This window comes from Neoarius graeffei, chromosome 25 (assembly GCF_027579695.1).
Source record: "Neoarius graeffei isolate fNeoGra1 chromosome 25, fNeoGra1.pri, whole genome shotgun sequence".
In the NCBI taxonomy this organism is placed as follows: Eukaryota; Metazoa; Chordata; class Actinopteri; order Siluriformes; family Ariidae; genus Neoarius; species Neoarius graeffei.
The window spans coordinates 37284711-37306078 of NC_083593.1; the positions used below are offsets into that span (position 1 = coordinate 37284711).

General features: G+C 42.9%; 1 protein-coding gene across 3 annotated transcripts in view; it reads left to right on the forward strand.

Annotated features, from left to right (window-relative positions):
• The first annotated feature begins 270 nt into the window (after positions 1 to 270).
• LOC132872980 (fibroblast growth factor receptor homolog 1-like) overlaps positions 271 to 21368 on the forward strand; it is a 36942-nt gene continuing 15844 nt past the window's right edge. For 2 of the 3 annotated variants that reach the window (XM_060908131.1, XM_060908129.1), the window contains exons 1-10: positions 271 to 618; positions 3364 to 3505; positions 3661 to 3748; positions 3848 to 4034; positions 4122 to 4260; positions 4343 to 4441; positions 9419 to 9579; positions 9669 to 9806; positions 14508 to 14619; positions 14736 to 14835. In XM_060908131.1, the coding sequence (XP_060764114.1) occupies positions 3364 to 3505; positions 3661 to 3748; positions 3848 to 4034; positions 4122 to 4260; positions 4343 to 4441; positions 9419 to 9579; positions 9669 to 9806; positions 14508 to 14619; positions 14736 to 14835 (1166 nt within the window). In that variant the 5' untranslated portion in view covers positions 271 to 618. The remainder of the gene's footprint in view (positions 619 to 3363; positions 3506 to 3660; positions 3749 to 3847; positions 4035 to 4121; positions 4261 to 4342; positions 4442 to 9418; positions 9580 to 9668; positions 9807 to 14507; positions 14620 to 14735; positions 14836 to 21368) is intronic. The other variant, XM_060908130.1, reaches the window with a different exon arrangement.

A 21368-nucleotide genomic window follows, 5' to 3' on the forward strand; every position in this document is an offset into this window, starting at 1 on the left:
TATTTTATTTTTTTGCAGTGTAGCTTTAATGATGTGCAGAGTAATAGATTGGCCCCCAGCTTTGAAGAAAGGTATTTTGAAGGTTATTATATTTCATTGCAAGCATACTATTTTAAACTGTTTCAGTATTACAGACCATTATTTACGGGGGGGGGGGACCACACACCCTTTCTTCTGCAAAACTGACCATGCCTTTTTTCATGGGTGAAACTGAGTTATTTTAGATGAACTATCCTTGTTAAAGTTTTACAGAATGTCATTCATGCACATCGTCTATTTGTGTTTTTGATTTTTGGCTTTTCCATTTTCCTCATACACACCGTATTCAGTGCTTGGATCTGGCTTAGATGAGGTCTAAATGAACACTTTTCTTGCTTTTGTACTTGATCTTTAAACTTGTCAAGTGCGTGCTTTGACAGGAAACCACAACAACATGGGGTCTTGATGACATGCATAGAATTGAATGTTCCATATAGTGCACTTCAGTATTCAGATTCAAATCGCAAAAGAAACTAACACCCCTTTTTCCCCCTAAGAAAAAGATAGCACTGTGAAATGAAACTCGATGAAATAAAATGATGAATGGGCATGATAACAGGCTGGAGATGATCTTCACTGGTAAGCTGATGTAGCTTTCTTCTCTCTTATCTATATGGTGTACAAAAGGCGCTGTACAGAGGGGAAACGAACACTGTTTTAGCAAAATATCTTTCAAAAGCTTACAGTACCAGTCAAAAGTTTGGCTGCATCTTCTAATCCAATGGTTACTCTTTATTTTTATTAATTAAAAGGCACTTCAGGTCTTAAAGTAACAATGGATGGATGTTTCTCTTTACTTAGTTAAGTGGTTCTTGGCATAATATGGTCTACTACAATTGTGGAATAGGGCTATTTACTGTATTTTTTTATTATTATTATTTACTGTTTGATCTCAAATGCATTAAGAAGGCAAGAAATTCCAATACTTTTGATCTCTTAAATTGAAAAGCATTCCAAGTGACTAACTCATGAAGCTGGTTAAGATAATGCCAATAGTGTGTAAGGCGTCATCAAGGCAAACACTGGCTACCTTGAAGAATCTAAAATATGAAGCATTTTGTTGTTGTTGTTGGGGGTTTCAACATTTTTTTGTTTACCGCATAATTCCATATCTGTTCCAGATGTTATTTCATAGTTTTGGTGTCATCAGTATTTTTCTACATTGTAGAAAATAGTCAAAATACAAAAAAACCCTATGAATGAGTAGGGGTGTCCAAACTTTTGGCTGGTACTGTGTATATATTTTTCAGAATGCCTTTGACAAAAAAACATATCAATATCATTCTCATGGCTACAGCGCAAAGATCTTTTAAAGAAACATGTTCGATGTGCAATTACTTGCGAACATGAGTTCGTCATGAGTGGGGAGATGACTCCTTGTACACCATTTAAAACAATACTGAAGACATCAAAGCTATGAAATAACATATGGAACATGTATGAAATAATTTGGTAAATAAAAAAGTGGTAAACAAACAAACAAACAAACTACGTTTCATGATTTAGACTTTTCAAAGTAGCCAGCATTTACAATACCTTGATGACACTTTCCACACTACTGACATTAACCAGTTTTATGAGGTCATCACCTGGAATGCTTTTCAATTAACAGGTGCCTCGTCAAAAGTTAATTAGTGCAATTTCTTGCCTTCTTAATGCGTTTGAGATCAAACAGTAAATAGTAAATAATAAACATACAGTAAATAGCCCTATTTCACAACTGTAGTAACCCATATTATGTTAAGAACCGCTCAACTGAGTAAAGAGAAACGGCATCTATCATTACTTTAAGATATGGTGTGTCTTTATGAATAAAAATAAAGAAAAAATATTGAATTATAAGGTGTGTCCAAACATTTGACTAGTACTGTACATTATATGACCACCTGACCATCAAAACTATGTGTTTTTGAAAATACCATTACAGATTTAGTCCCTCCTTGCTGTTATAATAACCTCCACTCTTTGGAAAAGGCTTTCCACTAGATTTTGGGCCACGGTTGTAGGAATTTGCTCATTCGGCCAATTGATTTCGGGTTAGAAAGCCTGGCACGCGTTCAGCAGTCCAGTTCATCCCAAAGGTATTCAGTGGGGTTGAGTAGGGTGCATCAGTTGCCCCCTAAAAATGAAAAGTTCCTCCGATCATGATGCATTTTTGTTTTTATGTTCCTTTTGGTAAGAAAACACACTGGGTGAAATATTTTGACAAAATTCAAAAGTTTAATGGTGGCACCAGGAGCTCAAAGTTATGGAAAAAGCTGCTATTTTATGACTTTTATGACAAAATTTCGATCACTTTTCATGAACCATTATGGCACCTTATAGAGTATACCAAATATCTTAGATACGCATTTTTAGTACATATTCTAAATATATTATCAAGCACAGTTTGAGTTTTAGCTGTTCACTGAATCATTGTTCAACTACTTTTAAACAATACAAATGTATTATGAATCACATTAATGCTTCTCAATCCCTTGCAAAGGTTCTTAACATGATCTCTGGGTCACAAGAAATCAACAAATGGAGTCCAACATTGTGATTCAAACCTTATGCGAAAACATAAAATAAGCGTTTTTTGGCAAAAAATGAACCTCATGGTGCCACCATTAGACTTTTGAATATGGTCAAAAAATTTTACAGGATGTCTTTATTGGTGAAAAGGAACACCCAAACAAAAATGCATCAGATTTTATGAAAGTGAGGGCAACTGATGCACCCTAGGGTTGAGGTCAGGGCTCTGTACAAGCCACTTGAGGTTTTAATTTTAGTTTAATTTTATTCGCTTTGCCATAGCAAGATATATATGTACATACATTATGGCTGGGAAACCACTACAGCTTGCAGTGGCCCCATTGTACTTAATCTGCATGTCTTTGGGAAACTGGAGGAAACCCATGCAGACATGGGGAGAACATGCAAACTCCACACAGAAAGGCCCTTGTCAGCTGCTGGGCTCAAACCCAGAACCTTCTTGCTGTGAGGTGACAGTGCTAACCACTACACCACCGTGCCGCCCTTCCACTCCAAACTTGGCAAACCATGTCTTCATGGACTTTGCTTTGTGCACAGGGGCATTATCATGCTAGAATATGTTTGGGCCTCTTGGTTCCAGTGAAAGGAATTCTTAATGCTACAGCATACAAAGACATTGTTGACAGTTGTGTGCTTTCAACATTGTGGCAACAGTTTGGGGAAGAACCACATATGGGTGTGATGGTCAGGTATCCATATACTTTTGAACATGTAGTGTATCGCACCGAATTGAACACAGTATGTATTATCAAATTGATACATTTTTAGCCTTTTTTTTCTTTATTTCAGATGTATAGCCCTACATCAAGACCGAATACTGGCATGACGTCAAACTACTCAGCACCACCACCACCAACAACAACAACGCCCGCCTATGCAACAACACACAACAGCACAAAGAAAGATGCTTTGAGATGTGAAATATCATATGGTAAGAGAGGATATGAAGAAGTTACAGCTTTGTGTGTATCCATTAGCACGTAAATCTGTAGGAGTGGGTGGTGAAGGAGTGAAAAATAAATGCTGGCATACATTGTAAATGAATTCTGTGCGATATATAATTTTTATTATACAATTGATTTTCAGATGGAGAAAGTTTGCTGTTTTGCATCATCATAACTACATATGCTTCAATATTTCTGATCACCATAATGGCTATAATGTGGTTGAAACAGTGAGTTTGTTCCTGAGCTACACGAACAGAGACTGCTATATTTTGAAAGCCGTTGAATCTGAGATGCGCACCGCTTAACATCATTTTTAACTCCTTTAGGTACAAGACGTTGAAGCGCAGAATTAGGAGTCTGCAGGACACACAGCGGCAGGCAATGTCTGTTCCATCTGCTGAAACCGATCCTTTAGTAAAGCAAAGCTCTGGGCCTGAACAAATAATTACAGTCCAGCTGGAACAAAATGCCATTTCAGCCTCTGAATTTAAACTGCAGAGCATGAAGTCAGCTGTAAGATCTGTCTGGATATAAGACTACACATTTTCACTACAAGAAGGATGACATAATGTTGATAAGCTCTAAAACTATATTTCGCAGAGTCGCTCATTTAACAAAGCTGATCTCTCTATGTATCAGCTCATCAAAGTAGGAAGAGAAGGAGTGCTGTATAAAACAAAAATGACACGTGGTGCTATCAAAGGCCGCACCATGTTCACCTGCAAGATCTACAAAAAGGGTAAGGTTTTGATACTTTGCATTACTTCTTGGATTGAACAAAAAGCTTGTGGTTTAGTACGTTTTGGCTCTTTGTGTTTTAGCTGCTCAACACAATCATGTCAAAAAGGAGGTTATGATCATGCTGAATTTAAGCACACACATGAATCTGCTACAACTTGTAGACTGGGACATCACAGAAGGTATGATGTGAGCTTTCCTGCCATCTTTTCTGTCATACCTGCAAGACTCTGCAGGTCAAAGTGACAATTTTGGTTGCGTCTTTTTCAGATTTTTGGATCGATGACATGTTTTTTCTTGAACTATCGTAACAAAAGAATCAAAGCCCAACAGAAAAATGCCGATGTCAGTCTTTTTGTTCACTGACAACTATGAAGAATGTTTAAACTCCTATCATATAACCCAGAAAAGCTTGTTTGCTGACATACAGTACTGTGCAGAAGTGTTAGACGCATACCAAAAAATGCCGTAGAGCAAAGGTGCCTTCAAAAATAATGAAATTAACATTTACAATTATGACATTTGGTAGACGCCCTTATCCAGAGCGACTTACATAAGTGCTTTAAAGTCTCTATCAATAAATACATCCTGATACTGGTTCAGTAGGTCATGGACTAAGATTACCATCACTCTAAAACCTCTATTCAGGATGTAATATAGTCAAACAAGTCCAAACCCAAGATTTTTTTTGAATGAAAGTAAAAAATGAATCAAATACTTCGGGAAGAAGATGTCTTTAGACGTCATTTGAAGACAGCTAGTGACTCAGCTGTTCAGACATCTAAGGGAAGTTCATACCACCACCTGGGTGTCTTGATTCATGCCTTCCTTGTACCTTGTGAGATGGTGGGACCAGTTGAACAGTGCTTAGAGGATCCGAGGGTGCATGGTGCAGTGTGGAGTGTGATAAGTGCTTTGAGGTAAACGAGTTCTGGTCCATTTCTGGCTTTGTAGGCAAGCATGAGTTGTTGTTGTTTTTTTTATTTGATGTGAGCAGCTACAGGAAGCCAGTGGAGGGAACAAAGCAATGGGGTGGTGTGTGAGAACAGGAAGGTTGAAAATGAGTCATGCAGCAACTTTCTGGATCAATTGCAGAGATCAAATGGCACTCACAGGCAAACCTGTCAGGACCAAGTTGCAGGAGTCCGGTCTTGAAATGACAAGGGATCTGAGTGACCTGTGTGGATAGAAATGGATGAATCCTTTTGATGTTGTAAAGGAGAAATCGATAAGAGCGTGACACATTAGTAATGTGAAAGGAAAAGGACACTTGATTGTTCATAGTTACTCCAAGGTTAGTTATGCACATGACCAAAGATGAGATCAGAGAGTTGTCCAGGGAGATCACAAGATCTTGATGTGAGGATGAATCAGCTGGGATGAACAACAGTTCAGTTTTGCTGGGATTAAGTTTCACCCATGATGAGATGTCTGCCAAACATGCTGAGATGAGAGTAGAAACATGAGTGTCTGAGGAAGGGAAGAAGAGGATGAGTTGAGTATCATCCATCTAGCATAGGGCTATGAGAACCCATGTGATGATATTACCTTACCAAGAGATCCAGTACAGAGGGAGAACAGAAGAGGACCATGTACTGAGCCTTGTGGGATACCAATGGAGAGTTTGCATTGAGCAGATGTGGACCATGTCACCTGATATGACTGACCTTCCAGCAAACCATTGCCATGCTGTGCCATGGATTCCATGACTCATAAGGATGGACAAGAAAGTCTTGTGGTTGACTGTGTCAAAGGTTGAGGAGGATGAGGACTGACGACAGTTTGGCTGATCTAGCAGCATGTAGCTTTTCAGCGACAGCCGAAAGGGCAGTCTCTGTGGAAAGTGCTGCTTCGAAGCCAGACTTGGAAGTTGTTCTGTGAGAGTTGTGACAGTTAATTGTAGACAGTGTGTTCAAGGATTTTAGAAAGAAAAGAGGGAATGGATGCTGGTCAGTGTTTGCTGATGTTTGAAGGACCTAGAGTAGGTTTCTTCAGGATGGGAATAACCCTTGCTGTCTTTAAATTAAACGTTTACTTTAAAAATATTACAAAGAGCTGCTTTCTTTACTGACTGACAAACACTTTTCTGGCACATTTAATTTTTTGCTGGCAATAATGTTTGGAAACTTAAAATGTTTTGTACTGATTTGATAATCGAGAAGTCATAAAATAAAAATCTTAATTTTTTTTTCACGGTGCGGTTTCCATCAAATCCTGCGCTCTGATTGGCTGGCGAGCGGGTCCGTATCCTACGCTACGGACCCCAGTTACGGACCCCAGTTACGGACCTCTGGCGACTCGCTCGTTCACAACAACAACAAACATAGTAGCAATTTTTGTCAACATTTATTTTCGCATTTCTCAGGAGAATAGCATTAGTTTTACATCATGGATAGCGATAACGACAGTGTTCACAGCGAAAGCGAGTTTTACTACCCTGAGGAAGAAGAAATAAGAGAAAACATTTCAGGAGAAAGCTAAAAACCTGTAACTGTTGCTAACGTCGAGCAAAAACATGGCTGAATCCTGAATGACTCAATTTTGTATAAATAGGGGACTACATAGGCGGCAAAATGTAGTTTTTTTCCTGCCATGGAAGTGCACTTGTATACCGAGGAGGAAGCAATTTGCATTGCAGCCGTGAATGAGGATTCAAAATGGCGGCTCAGCTCGGTTTTCCCTTTCGGGCGCTCTCGTTTTCTGTTAGAATTTGGTAAAGAAAAAATATATATATTATTTACCAGCTTAAGGTCGGTCCGTATGGTGAAATACTGTGACCTCGGCTCAGAGGGCCTCGGTCAGTATACAGATCTCCCAGCTGGTAAATAACATATATATAACAAAGTTTATCCAAAAAAAATAAGGTGCCTAAGACTTTTGTACAGTACTGTATTATATTTTATATACTGTAGTGTCATTATGAGATAAAGGCCCATTTCCTTTATAAACTACACTACCTAGAATAAAAGCATATTAAACCACATTTGAAATATATATAAGGGCCCGTTTACACGAGGACGCTGTCGGGTAAAAACGACTAAATATTTTATCAGAAGTGCCTTTCGTTTACACGGGGACGGCGTTTCCGAGGCTGAAAAACGGATAAAATTGAAAACGCCTTCCAGAGTGGATAAGTTAAAAACGGCCCCCGTTGCATATCCGTCTAAACTACCCAATACGCGAAACTCTGCTCGGATCTGCTCACGTCAGGTACGCGTTTACGTCATACATATGTCATATACTGCACATGCCAGCCCGGGAAGTAAGAAAGTAAGTAAAAAAGTAAGAGCATGTCTGATTAAATCGATCTAACGGACCTTCAAGCTGCTCTGTGTTTTAATGCAGTAGATGTGTTTTCCTGCTCACCCGCCCGGCTGGAGCTCCCCTCAGTTTGGTGTCGCCAAGTTACACGCACACGCGTGTGCCGCCTATTCAAGCCGCTCGTGAAACCATTTTTTTAAAATAAATTTTCATACATACTCAGTATTAATTAATTTAATATGTATATGTGATAATTATATGTGATTAATGTATAATTAGTATTTACCCGCCATCATGTCATCATTCATATGGACCGCAATGGAAATAAGTTTTAAACTTTCTTGCGTTATCCATGTACAACTAGTGTATATTTTCCATATTGTATTTATTATATCATGTATATACATTGGTTTACTAAATAAACAAAAAAAATAAAAAATAAAAATAAACCCAAGACTGAAAACAAAACTAGCAGCCGAACGGGTTTATTTTGCTGAGATGGACACTGCCTTTTCTCTTCTTCACCGAAACAAGAGTGAGTGTTACTTAATAAAGGCAGATTAAAAGAGTTTCGGTTTGCTCCTGCTCCTCCCTTGAGCACTACAGTACCTCAGCCGGACCGGTGTTCTGTAAAGTTATCCTAGCAAGTTCTCATACAGACCGTTTTATTATTCAAAACAAGTCATTACAAATTATTTGACTCGGCCAAAGACTCGACCAATACGCACAAAACATAAAAATCGGCAAATGTGTGAAATTCTCACCGATTTTCTATCAGCCCAGCTGATCAGTGGGACAAAACTACTGTTGAATTTTCCTACCCTCCTGGATTTCGCGCATGCGTAGTAGGCTTGGTAGGATAACTTGACAGAACAGCAGCGCAGATGTGCAGATCAGACAAGACAGAAGACGTTGCGCATGCGTGCAGACATAGCGGAGACATTTATGCGTCACCGTATAGACGCAGATTTCCTCCTTGAAAACAGTCGTATAGACGCGGAAAAAAGTGAGAACGAAAACGGACTTTTGCGTTTTTGTTTTATACCGTCCCCGTGTAAAGTGGGCCTAAAAGACAATTTTGAAAAATGATTTTTCTTTATTGTTTCATCAAGAAAGTATCATGCACTGTTTATGAAAAACCCACAAAACTATTTTATGACTTTTTTTTTGTATAAAATCTAAAATAAATCCAGCAGTAATCACCATTTTGAGAAATTTATATATATTCTGTATTGTTGAATTTTTACATGCAAGTTCCTTAGAAGGAAATTACAAAGTAATTTCTCAAAATGGTGATTACTGTTGGATTTACTTTAGATTTTATACAAAAATGTCATAAAATAGTTTTGTGGGTTTTTCATAAACAGCACATGATACTTTCTTGATGAAACAATTAAAAAAAATAATTTTTCAAAATTTCTGTCTTTCACGTGAGTGTCTTCACAATAAAATATTTTAATTCTAACAGTATCAAATGACTAGATTTGCTCTTTCATTAAGCATGCAAATTAATGCATATTTATTTAGACAAACCTGTTTTGCATACATAAAAAACAAATACATTTTTTCCCACTGCAAAGTGCCAATGCAAAACAACAACAACAACAACAACCTGTAAAACTATCAGCAAAATTAGCAATCACCAGTTAAATCATATCTACTCTTTAAAAAAACAAACAAAAAAAACCCCCAACATTCTCCCATGGTGTATTTCCTTAGTGTCGAAAACTGTATTGTGATGAATGAAAAGTAATTGAAAGGATTCATTTTCAGTATATTGTCCTGCAATAACTGTTTATCTCTGCTCAGATCAGTACATACTCCTGTGCTTGCTCTGTTACTACATATATCTGGGGAAAAAAAACCTGCAGAAATATTGTTTGTCTTTGTGTCAAAAGTGCCCTATATGTTAATTATGGAAGATGTAGAACATGGCAGCCTACGCACCTTCCTTAAAATGAATAAAGAAAGTCTGTGCAAAGATGAAAACCTCCAGCACCTCTTCACCATTGCACTTTACCACATAGCACAGGCCATGGACCATCTGCACTCCAAAATGGTACTTGTGACTTACTTGAGCTCCATCTGTATTTTCTTCAAGCTACATAACTCATTATAGTATGATACATTGACTTATGTGATCATCAGATACTGCATTGTGATCTGGCACTGAGGAATATCATGGTGCACAGATTTCCCCATGAAGTAAAAGTGGCTGAATTCGGACTGGCCAGAGACATAACGAGGAAGCAGGGCCTCTCTGGAAACTGCAAGATGACTGACAATGTAAGACTTTTAGCTTTCTCGAGTTTAAGGGCAGTAATGGTGCTTTTTGATTTCAACACAACATAGGTTAATTTGAAAAGACACAGTTCAAATAGAAACATGGAAATAAGGATGACAGAGATGCAATTCATAAACAACAACAACAACAACAATAATTTATGTCTGACATTTATCATAAGTTTTAAAATTCTTTTAGGCTTTTCTTGTTGTTCACTCGTCTAAATGTGCTAGTTAGTGAGGCAAAGTCTTTTAAAGAAGATTGGGGGAAATTTGGGACATTGTCATTTGTATATACTGTATAAAATATTTACTCATCAAACTCATAATACTTCCAATGTACCCAATATCAGAATCCTCATGTGAGAACTATCATATTACAGTGCCTTGCAAAAGTATTCATCCCCCCCTTGGTGTTTGTCCTGTTTGGTGGCGTTACAAGCTGGAATTAAAATGGATTTTGGGGGGGTTAGCACCATTTGATTTACACAACATGCCTACCACTTTAAAGGTGCACACTGGAATCTTCTTACATGTGTTTGGAGAGTCTGCCACATGCTGTTGGGCAAACTCCAAATTTTATTAAGATGAAAAAAACAGAAATCTGGAGTGTGCATAGGTATTCTCCCCCCCCCAAGTCAATACTTTATAGAGCCACCTTTTGCTACATTTACAGCTGCAAGTCTCCTGGGGTATGTCTCTATTAGCTTAGCACATCTAGCCACTGGGATTTTTGCCCATTCCTCAAGGCAAAACCACTTCAAGTTATACCACAGATTCTCAATTGGATTGAGGTGTAGGTGCAATAGGCTTATCGAATCAGTCTCATGTAAAAAGGGATCAGTCTCATAAATTCATTAATCATTAATTCGAGTGTCTAATAGTTTATAGCTAAACTATTAAAATCAATGGAATAACCTAGTGGTGATGCTGCTATAGCTTTATATTTTATATTGTAGCTTTAATGTAATACATTTACTCTCGATCTATAACATTCATATAACAACCAAATGGGTGAAGGCAATTAGAATACTTGTTGGCAGAGGTTGGCACTCAGTGAATGTTGTAGCAATAGACAGGACACAGTTTATTCCAAAGGTACCATTTATTGAAATAGCTGACACGAATTAGCAAACTAATACTGATCAGATATAGCAACAATAGCAGCCAAGGAATAATTCAATATAAATGGTGATACAGTGTATACAAGTAATAATCAGTAGTGTATAAAGCAATAGTCAGTAGTAAGTAGAATAATAACCAGCAGTAAACAGGATAACCAGCAGTAAACAGAGTAAGAAATCAGCAGTGAATATGATGATAACCAAGGCACTAATGGTGATCAGAAGTAATGGGCTATATGCAAGTGTTACAGTGTAGGGGCGAGTGAATGTTAAAATGTGAGAGGGAAATCACGTGTTTATGTGTGTCTGTGTGAGAGTGTGTGTGTGAGTGTAGGTGTGTGCGTGCGTGTGCACAGCTGCACACTAACGAGATGAGGAGGAGCTAGGAGAGAGGAGAGAGAGTGTGCACAGGTGCACGACAAGGGGGAGGGGAGTGAGGGAACGAGGCTGTGTGCGGCGCGCGGGTGAGAGATAGGTGTGGTATGTGAATGTAGTGCGCGAGCCTTTGTGCTAGGCACCGCCTAAAGGGGGATAGGCAACAAGGAGAGCGCACGACGGAGAGTAACAAAGGATCTGTAACGTAAGCGCTAGTCTCAACTAGGCCTTAAACCCAAACTTCTACCCAACCCTTAGCTACTCCTGAAATCCCAATGTTGAGGGGTGTAGTGCGATGGAGGGAGTTAAAAAGAGAGAGAGAGAGAGAGAGAGAGCGCATGCAAGATCTAACTAATATGAATAATAAACAAAGCAAATCAAACAACACGCGGTCTAAGACTGACTTTCATGTGAATCAAAATGTGTACATTTAAACCATGAATGAATTCAAATAAACAACAGTCTTCGCATTAACTAGCCACAGCTAAGACTAACAATTGCCCAGATACCAGCCTTTTGCTTTTACAGCTCGTCAGCTGAAGATCTTCGGTGTCCCATCGGTCATCCGATGATCTTGAAGGAATCTTGCTTGTAGTTTGTCGACATTGCGAAAGGGAAAAGGGATCCGGCCGCCTTTTCTCTTTTAAAATACTGTGTGGGCTGCAGTAACTAACCGGTTCAGTTATTATTACAACTATGTGAAGATCAAATACATTGAACTTTGTCTAAAGGTCTGGTATCAATAGCTCGTTCTTTGTTCTTCTTCAGCACAGATGCAATGATGTCTCTTTCACGCGTGGGGATCCACCACCAGAGAGAAAGAATTTCGATTCCACCGTGGGTTTTAAAGCACAGTCGTGTCGTCACTGTATTTGGTATCCGGTATCATCTTTGTATCCAATACCATTACAGTGAGTGTGAGAAAAATGGGCAGAGATAGAACATGGCATCGAGTACAGGGATTGTTGTGTTCAATGCTGTAACAGTGAAAGGGGAGAAGATGGACCATAAAGTGAAGCAGGGAATTGTGGGTACAATTGCTATGGCATGGCAGCCCCCTACAGAGGTCTGGGCTTTGACTAGGCCACTCCAAGACATTTAAAGGTTTTCGTTGAAAGCACTCCAATGTAGCTTTAGCAGTATCTTTAGGGTCATTGTCCTACTGGAATGTGAACCTTCGTCCCAGTTTCAAACCTCTGGCTGACTCAAACAAGTTTTCCTCCAGAATCGCCCTGTATTTAGTGCGATCCATCTTTCCTTCAGGCCTGACCAGCTTTCCTGTCCCTGCAGATGAAAAACATCCCCACAGCATGATGCTGCCACCACCATGCTTCATTATAGGGATGGTGTTCTCAGGGTGTTGGGTTTGCGCCACACATGGCAGTTCCCATGATGGCCAAAAAGTTCAATTTTTGTCTCATTTGACCAGAGAATCTTCTTCCATGTGTTTAGAGAGTCTGCCACATGCTGTTGGGCAAACTCCAAATGTGATTTTTTTAAGCAATGACTTTTTCTGGCCACTCTTCCATAAAGCCCCACTCTGTGGAGTTTATGGCTTAAAGTGGTCCAATGGACAGATACTGCCATCTCCACTGTGGATCTTTGCAGCTCCTTCAGTGTTATCTTTGGTGTCTTTGTTGCAGCTCTGATTAATGCCCTCCTTGCCCGGTCTGTGAGTTTTGGTGGGCGGCCTTCTCTTGTCAGGTTTGTAGTGGTGCCATGTTCTTTCCATTTTTCTATAATGGATTTAATGGGGCTCCATGGGATATTCAAAGTTTGGGATATTTTTTATAACCCAACCCTGATCTATACTTCTCCACAACTTTATCTCTGACCTGTTTGGAGGCGCCTTGGTTCTCATGTTGCTTGCTTAGTAGCGTTGCAGAGTCAGGGTCCTTCCAGAACAGGTTGATTTATATAGGCATCATGTGACACTTTGATTGCACACAGGTGGATCTTAATCAACTAATTATGTGACTTATGAAGTGAATTGTTTGGACCAGCTCTTATTTAGGGGTTTCATACAAAAGGGGGTGAATACCTATACACACTCCAGGTTTCTGTTTTTTCATCTTAATTATTATTTATGTCACAATAAAACAGCAATGTGCACCTTTAAAGTGGAAGGCATGTTGTGTAAATCAAATGGTGCTAACCCTCCAAAAACCCATTTTAATTCCAGCTTGTAATACGACAAAACAGGACAAACGCCAAGGGAGATGAATACTTTTGCAAGGTACTGTACATTGCATGCTTTTAATAAACCAAAGTTCATATTTGAGGAAGAACGGCTCTCTGGTCTTCCCTGTGGATTAGAGTGATGTTAGCCAGCCAGGGATGGTCCTCATGAATGCGGAAGAGGGCAGTTAGCACTCGCTTCCAGAGCTCTAACATTGCATAAGTAACAGGTAACAAAAATGCAGTGGCAGAGCTGTTTCACAGGAAGCATATTTTAGACCTTGTGCAAGGGGGAGAACTGAAATATGTAGCGACCACACTGGGAGAAAGTGTGGTAGAATATTTTTAACCCTGTATGTATACTTTTGAAACTTTCTGAGTTCAGTAAACACAAAATAAATCAAAACCTTGCACCAAATTCGTTTTATTTTTCCTATTAAAGGTGTATGTTGTATTCTGCTACAGAAAAAGAACAGTTCAAATAAATCAATGAAAGTCCCAAATTGCCATGATATTCATGCCCATGATGCGTGCATGTAAACTTCTGATTGCAACTGTATGTAGTTTATGAATAAATTAATCAGAAGTAACATATCCTGTAAATAACCAGTATTTACCAATTAGTTAAGATTTGATGTGCGACCTAGCCGATTATTAGCTACTGCAATTGATGCTAGTCTAATTTGGCATAATCAAAGAAAGCAGGTTAAGATAATAATGAAATATTACATTACATTACATGCATTTAGCAGATGCTCTTAGCCAGAGCAACGTACAACATACCCAGAGCAGCCTGGGGAGCAGTTGGGGGTTAGGAGCCTTGCTCAAGGGCACTTCAGCCATTTCTGCTGGTCCAGGGAGTCAAACCTGCGACCTTTTGGTCCCAAAGCTCTAACCATTAGGTCATGGCTTCTCCTATATACGAGGAATATTAAATATAAGGAGTTAATAAATTAGTAAATTAGCATAACTAACCTCAACATGCTTTTTCAACATGGTTTATTCAGACTCTTGTATCTTCATACAGAAGCGAGTTCCCTTTAGATGGTATCCTCCAGAATATTTCAAACATGACTTCTACGGATTTAAAGGAGATGTCTGGGCTTTTGGAATCATAATCTGGGAGATGCAAACATTTGGTATGTGGAAGGAATAGAAATCTAAAAGAATGTTGGCTGATATAAAACATGAAGCTTATAAAAAAAAAGCTAATATTAACATGTGGAGATTTGAACCCTTCATTAATATCTTTTAGGCACTATACCCTACCCTGACTTGAAAACATCAAATGAAGTTGTGAGTTATGTACGTGCTGGCCACAGGAACCCAGAGCCTGAAGCATGCAGGCCAGAAATGTGAGTAGCTGTGGTTAGACTTTCTGACTCATTTCAGATAAAAATGATCTGTAATACAGGGTGGAATAATAAACGTTGTTTTTATTGCTGATTGTGGGTGGATTATATTGTTTCCATGATTGTCAGTGTTGACCTCAACCCTCAGAACCCCCATTTCTTTTTGCATACTTGCAACCATGTCTATCAGAGACAATTTTCTTGTGGGCTTTCTCAAGAAACTGAACAGACCTTCAGGCTGCTAAATTAAACCCTTTTGGATAAACAAAAACTGATATTATTTCTGTAGCTGTCAGCACAAAAGAGCCTTTATAGTGTAATATCCATTCATTCATTAGTTCATTTTCAGTTCAGTGCAAATTAATTTTATTTGTACTGTACCACCCTTTTAACAATGGATATTGTCACAAAGTAGCTTTATAGAAATGTCTAAATTCTGGATATAAATTTTAAATATATACAACCCCGATTCCAAAAAAGTTGGGACAAAGTACAAATTGTAAATAAAAACGGAATGCAATGATGTGGAAGTTTCAAAATTCCATATTTTATTCAGAATAGAACATAGATGACATATCAAATGTTTAAACTGAGAAAATGTATCATTTAAAGAGAAAAATTAGGTGATTTTAAATTTCATGACAACAACACATCTCAAGGGGCGGCACGGTGGTGTAGTGGTTAGCGCTGTCGCCTCACAGCAAGAAGGTCCTGGGTTCGAGCCCCGGGGCCGGCGAGGGCCTTTCTGTGTGGAGTTTGCATGTTCTCCCCGTGTCCGCGTGGGTTTCCTCCAGGTGCTCCGGTTTCCCCCACAGTCCAAAGACATGCAGGTTAGGTTAACGGGTTACTCTAAATTGACCGTAGGTGCGAATGTGAGTGTGAATGGTTGTCTGTGTCTATGTGTCAGCCCTGTGATGACCTGGCGACTTGTCCAGGGTGTACCCCGCCTTTCGCCCGTAGTCAGCTGGGATAGGCTCCAGCTTGCCTGCGACCCTGTAGAAGGATAAAGCGGCTAGAGATAATGAGATGAGAGAGATGAGATGAACACATCTCAAAAAAGTTGGGACAAGGCCATGTTTACCACTGTGAGACATCCCCTTTTCTCTTTACAACAGTCTGTAAACGTCTGGGGACTGAGGAGACAAGTTGCTCAAGTTTAGGGATAGGAATGTTAACCCATTCTTGTCTAATGTAGGATTCTAGTTGCTCAACTGTCTTAGGTCTTTTTTGTCGTATCTTCCATTTTATGATGCGCCAAATGTTTTTTCTATGGGTGAAAGATCTGGACTGCAGGCTGGCCAGTTCAGTACCCAGACCCTTCTTCTACACAGCCATGATGCTGTAATTGATGCAGTATGTGGTTTGGCATTGTCATGTTGGAAAATGCAAGGTCTTCCCTGAAAGAGACGTCGTCTGGATGGGAGCATATGTTGCTCTCGAACCTGGATATACCTTTCAGCATTGATGGTGTCTTCCCAGATGTGTAAGCTGCCCATGCCACACTCACTATGTTAGGACTAGGACTGTTTTGGCCTCTAGAGGCCGCTGTTATTTCCTTTTCATGTCGTGTTTATTTTGGCCTCTAGAGGCCGCCACTGTTCCTGTGTTTTGTGTTTGTGTTAATTGCCTAATTATCTTCACCTGTGTCCTTAATTAGTTTGTCTATTTATACCCCCTGAGTTCAGTCCTCTTGTCACGGAGTCTTTGTGCTGTTATGTTTATCTCCAGTTTCCTTTGTACTGTGTTTTTTGATCTTCTTAGCTTTTGTATTTTTGCACTTTGCTTTTCTTTTGGATTTTACTCTTTGGTTTTTTTTTGTCTTTTGTTTTGCCCTGTATATAGTGTATATAGTTTAAATAAACCTTTTGATTCTTTTTCTACTTCCGCCTCACGCCTCTGCATTTGAGTCATCCCCCTGGTGGCCTAGTGGGGGTTTGCTGGATTATCACACCAACGAACCAGGTTCGAATCCCAGCAAAACCCTAACAGAAAGACTCCGTCATGACCGACTCAGCAGAGGCTGCTTCAACTGTCTACCCGGCCAACCTTCAGGGAATTATGGCAGCTTTGACACGCTTCGGAGCGACCATGGACGCTCATGGACGTACGCTCACCAGCCAACGTGAGGCCCTCGCTCGCCACGAGGAACTGCTTCAGCAAATTGGGAAAACCCTGGCACAGCTGACATCTCTGCCTGCATCTCCTGCTCCTGATCCAGTTCCTGCTCCTGATCCAGCTCCCACTCCTGCTCCAGTGCCTCCTGCAATGCTGCCTTCTTCACCTCGCGAACCCAGCCTTCCTGCACCACAGAGGTATGACGGCAAGCACAGTGAGTGCCGAGAGTTCCTTACCCAGTGTCAACTCACCTTTGAGCTTCAGCCTACCACCTACACTACGGATCGCCGCAAGATTGCCTTTGTGATCACCTTATTAGCTGGTAAGGCGCGAGCCTGGGCTACTGCTATCTGGCAAAGACAGGGACCTGAGTGCTTTGATTTCCAGCTGTTTTCTGAAGAGATGCTTCGGGTCTTCGATCAGGCAGACATCAGTACCGACGCAGCCCGAAAGCTCATGTCCATCCGGCAAGGAGGAAGCGTCGCAGATTACGCCATCTCGTTCCGAACACTCGCAGCAGTAAGTGGATGGAACGAGACTGCCCTGGTGTCAGCCTTCCACCATGGTCTGTCTGACCCCATCAAGGACGGTCTGGCCTCTATTGGATGCCCAAGTGACCTCGAAACCCTCATCTCACATGCTATTCATCTGGACAACAGGATGAGAGAACGCCACCAAGCCTTGAGCCCCCCCAGCCTCCCTACCTCTACCTGGAGACCGTCTACCTCCTTCAGTGACTGTCCAGAACCCATGCAAGTGGGTCGTACTCGCCTCTCCGCATCTGAGAGGGAGCGCAGAAGGAGGGACAAGTGCTGCATCTACTGTGGCAAGCCTGGTCACTTCCGAGCATCATGTCCCGAACTCTTGGGAAAAGGACCGCCCCGTCCAGCCGAGGGAGGGTTGTGACGGGGCCTACCCTCTCTCCCGGACTCCCTGGCCAAGGAATCTACATCCCGGTCTCCATCTCCTGGGGTGAGTCTGTCCACTCTTGTCAAGCTTTGTTAGACTCAGGGGCGGCTGGGAACTTTATGGATATTCACTTCGCCCAAAGCATCAATATTCCGACTGCACCTCTTGAAGTCCCACTGTCTGTGTCTGCCCTCGATGGCCAAGCGTTAGGTGATGGAAGAGTCACCCAAGTTACTTCTCCAGTCTTCCTCCAGTCTCAAGGTCACAAGGAAGAAATATCCCTGCACCTGATTCCTTCACCTGAGTTCCCAGTTATTCTAGGCCTTCCTTGGCTTACTCGCCACAACCCTCGCATAGACTGGGTAACAAGCCAGGTTGTGGAATGGGGCCCTGCATGCCATGCCTCTTGTCTGCTCTCTAGCTCTCCTGTGTCTCCTGCCGAGCCCCCTGATCTCACCGAGTTATCTCAAGTTCCCACAGAGTACTGGGATCTCAAGGAGGTATTCAGCAAGAGCAGGGCCGCCGTTCTTCCTCCGCACCGGGCCTACGACTGTGCCATCGACTTGCTCCCTGGGACTACCCCTCCTCGTGGCAGACTGTTTTCACTCTCTCAGCCAGAACGCAAGGCCATGGAGGAATACCTCAAAGATGCCCTGGTCTCTGGGTTTATTCGACCCTCCACTTCACCTGCTGGAGCCGGCTTCTTCTTTGTCGGCAAGAAGGATGGGGGGCTCCGACCATGTATTGATTACAGGGGCCTGAACAAGATCACTGTGCGCAACCGATATCCCCTTCCGCTGATGTCCACAGCTTTCGACCTGCTCCAAGGCGCCACCGTCTTCACCAAGTTGGACCTACGGAACGCATACCACCTCATCCGTATCCGACAGGGAGACGAGTGGAAGACTGCCTTTAACACCCCGTCTGGGCACTACGAATACCAGGTGATGCCCTTCGGACTCACCAACGCACCAGCTGTTTTTCAGGCCCTAATCAACGACGTCTTAAGGGACATGATTAACCTATACGTTTTTGTCTACCTCGACGACATCCTTATCTTTTCCAAGACCGTGCAGGAGCACCGCCACCATGTCCGCCAGGTTCTCCAGAGGCTGCTACAGAACAATCTGTTCGCCAAGGCCCAGAAATGCGAATTTCATGTTCCCGAGGTCTCCTTTCTGGGATTTATTGTACGGACAGGCCAACTCCAAATGGACCCTGCCAAGACCCTGGCCGTCCGGGACTGGCCTACTCCCAAGTCCGTTAAGGAGGTTCAGCGGTTCTTAGGATTCGCTAACTTCTACCGCAAGTTCATCAGGAACTTCAGTTCTGTGGCAGCACCCATGTCAGACCTCACCAAAGGGACAGGTGGATCTTATGGCTGGTCTCCTCAGGCAGAAAAGGCGTTCAAAGACCTCAAGGACCGCTTCTGCACGGCACCCATTCTGGTTCTCCCGGACACCTCCCAACCATTCATCGTGGAAGTGGACGCCTCGGACAGTGGTGTCGGCGCGGTGCTCTCTCAACGTTCGGAAGGAAAGCTGCACCCCTGCGCTTACTTCTCCCACCGCCTGAGTCCTGCTGAGTCCCGGTACGATGTGGGGGATCGAGAACTGCTAGCGGTCAAACTGGCCCTTGAGGAGTGGAGGCACTGGCTGGAGGGAGCACAACATCCATTCCTGGTTTGGACTGACCACAAGAACCTGGAGTACCTCCAGCAAGCCAAGAGACTGAACCCTCGACAGGCTAGGTGGGCCCTGTTTTTCAGTCGGTTTGACTTCACCCTCTCATACCGCCCCGGCTCCAAGAACACCAAACCTGACGCACTGTCCAGACTGTTCTCTGCCACTAACAGGGAGAATGAAGTCGGGCCTATTATCCCTGTGTCCCGGATTGTGGCCCCTGTCCGCTGGGGTATTGAGGAGGCTGTCCGACGAGCCCAACGCCAGGACCCCGGTCCTGGGACGGGGCCACCAGGCCTCTTGTACGTCCCACATCAAGCCCGGGCCAAGGTTCTCCAGTGGGGTCACTCTTCCCCTCTCACCGCCCACCCGGGAGCTCGGAGGACCCTGGACTTCCTGAAAAGACGCTTCTGGTGGCCTAACATGGAGAAGGAAGTAAGGTCATTTGTCCTGTCCTGTGAGGTTTGCACCAGAACCAAGAACCCACGACAGCGTCCCCAGGGTCTCCTGCATCCTCTGACCATTCCCCGGCGTCCCTGGTCCCACGTGGCAGTCGACTTTATCACGGGTCTCCCTGAGTCACAAGGTAACACGGTCATTTTGGTCTTAGTTGACAGATTCTCCAAGGCCTGCCGCTTCATACCACTGTGCAAACTCCCCTCTGCTCTTGAAACTGCAAAACTTTTGTTTAATCATGTCTTCCGAGTCTTTGGTCTTCCACAGGACATCGTCTCAGACCGAGGGCCCCAGTTCTCCTCCCGAGTGTGGCACGGGTTCTGCAAGGTCATCGGAGCCACTGCCAGCCTCTCCTCTGGGTTTCACCCACAGTCCAATGGTCAGACGGAGAGGCTCAACCAGGACCTGGAAACCACCCTGCGAGGCCTGGCTATGGATAACCCGACATCGTGGAGCACCTGGCTGCCATGGGCGGAGTACGCCCACAACACCCTGCAGTCATCGGCCACCAAGCTGTCGCCATTCCAGTGCCAATTCGGGTTCCAGCCACCTCTGTTCCCGGACCAGGAGGAGGACGCGGGGGTGCCCTCGGTCAACCAATATGTGAGACGGTGTCGCAAGACCTGGAGCAAGGTCAGGAAGACCCTCATACAGACCTCCAGAACCAACCAGACTCAGGCCAACCGCCATAGAAGACCTGCACACGCTTTCCGCCCTGGGCAGCGTGTTTGGCTGTCCACTAAGGACCTTCCACTGCGGGTGGAGAACCGCAAGCTTGCTCCTCGCTACATTGGCCCCTTCAAGGTGGTGCGCAGGGTGAACCCTGTCTCCTACCGGCTCCAGTTGCCCCGGACTCTGAGGATCAACCCCACTTTCCATGTTTCCCTGTTACGGCCCGTACTGACATCTACGTATGCCCCTGCCCCTAGGAACCCCCCACCCCCCCGCATCTTCCAGGGGCAGACTGTGTTCACTGTGAATCGCCTGCTTGACTCCCGCCGGGTCCGCGGCGGGTTGCAATATCTGGTGGACTGGGAGGGCTATGGTCCTGAGGAGCGCTGCTGGGTTCCTGCTCGGGATGTCCTTGATAAAGAACTATGTCGGGACTTCCATTCGGCCCATCCGGATCGCCCTGGGAACGTCAGGAGACGCTCCTAGAGGGGGGGGGTCCTGTTAGGACTAGGACTGTTTTGGCCTCTAGAGGCCGCTGTTATTTCCTTTTCATGTCGTGTTTATTTTGGCCTCTAGAGGCCGCCACTGTTCCTGTGTTTTGTGTTTGTGTTAATTGCCTAATTATCTTCACCTGTGTCCTTAATTAGTTTGTCTATTTATACCCCCTGAGTTCAGTCCTCTTGTCACGGAGTCTTTGTGCTG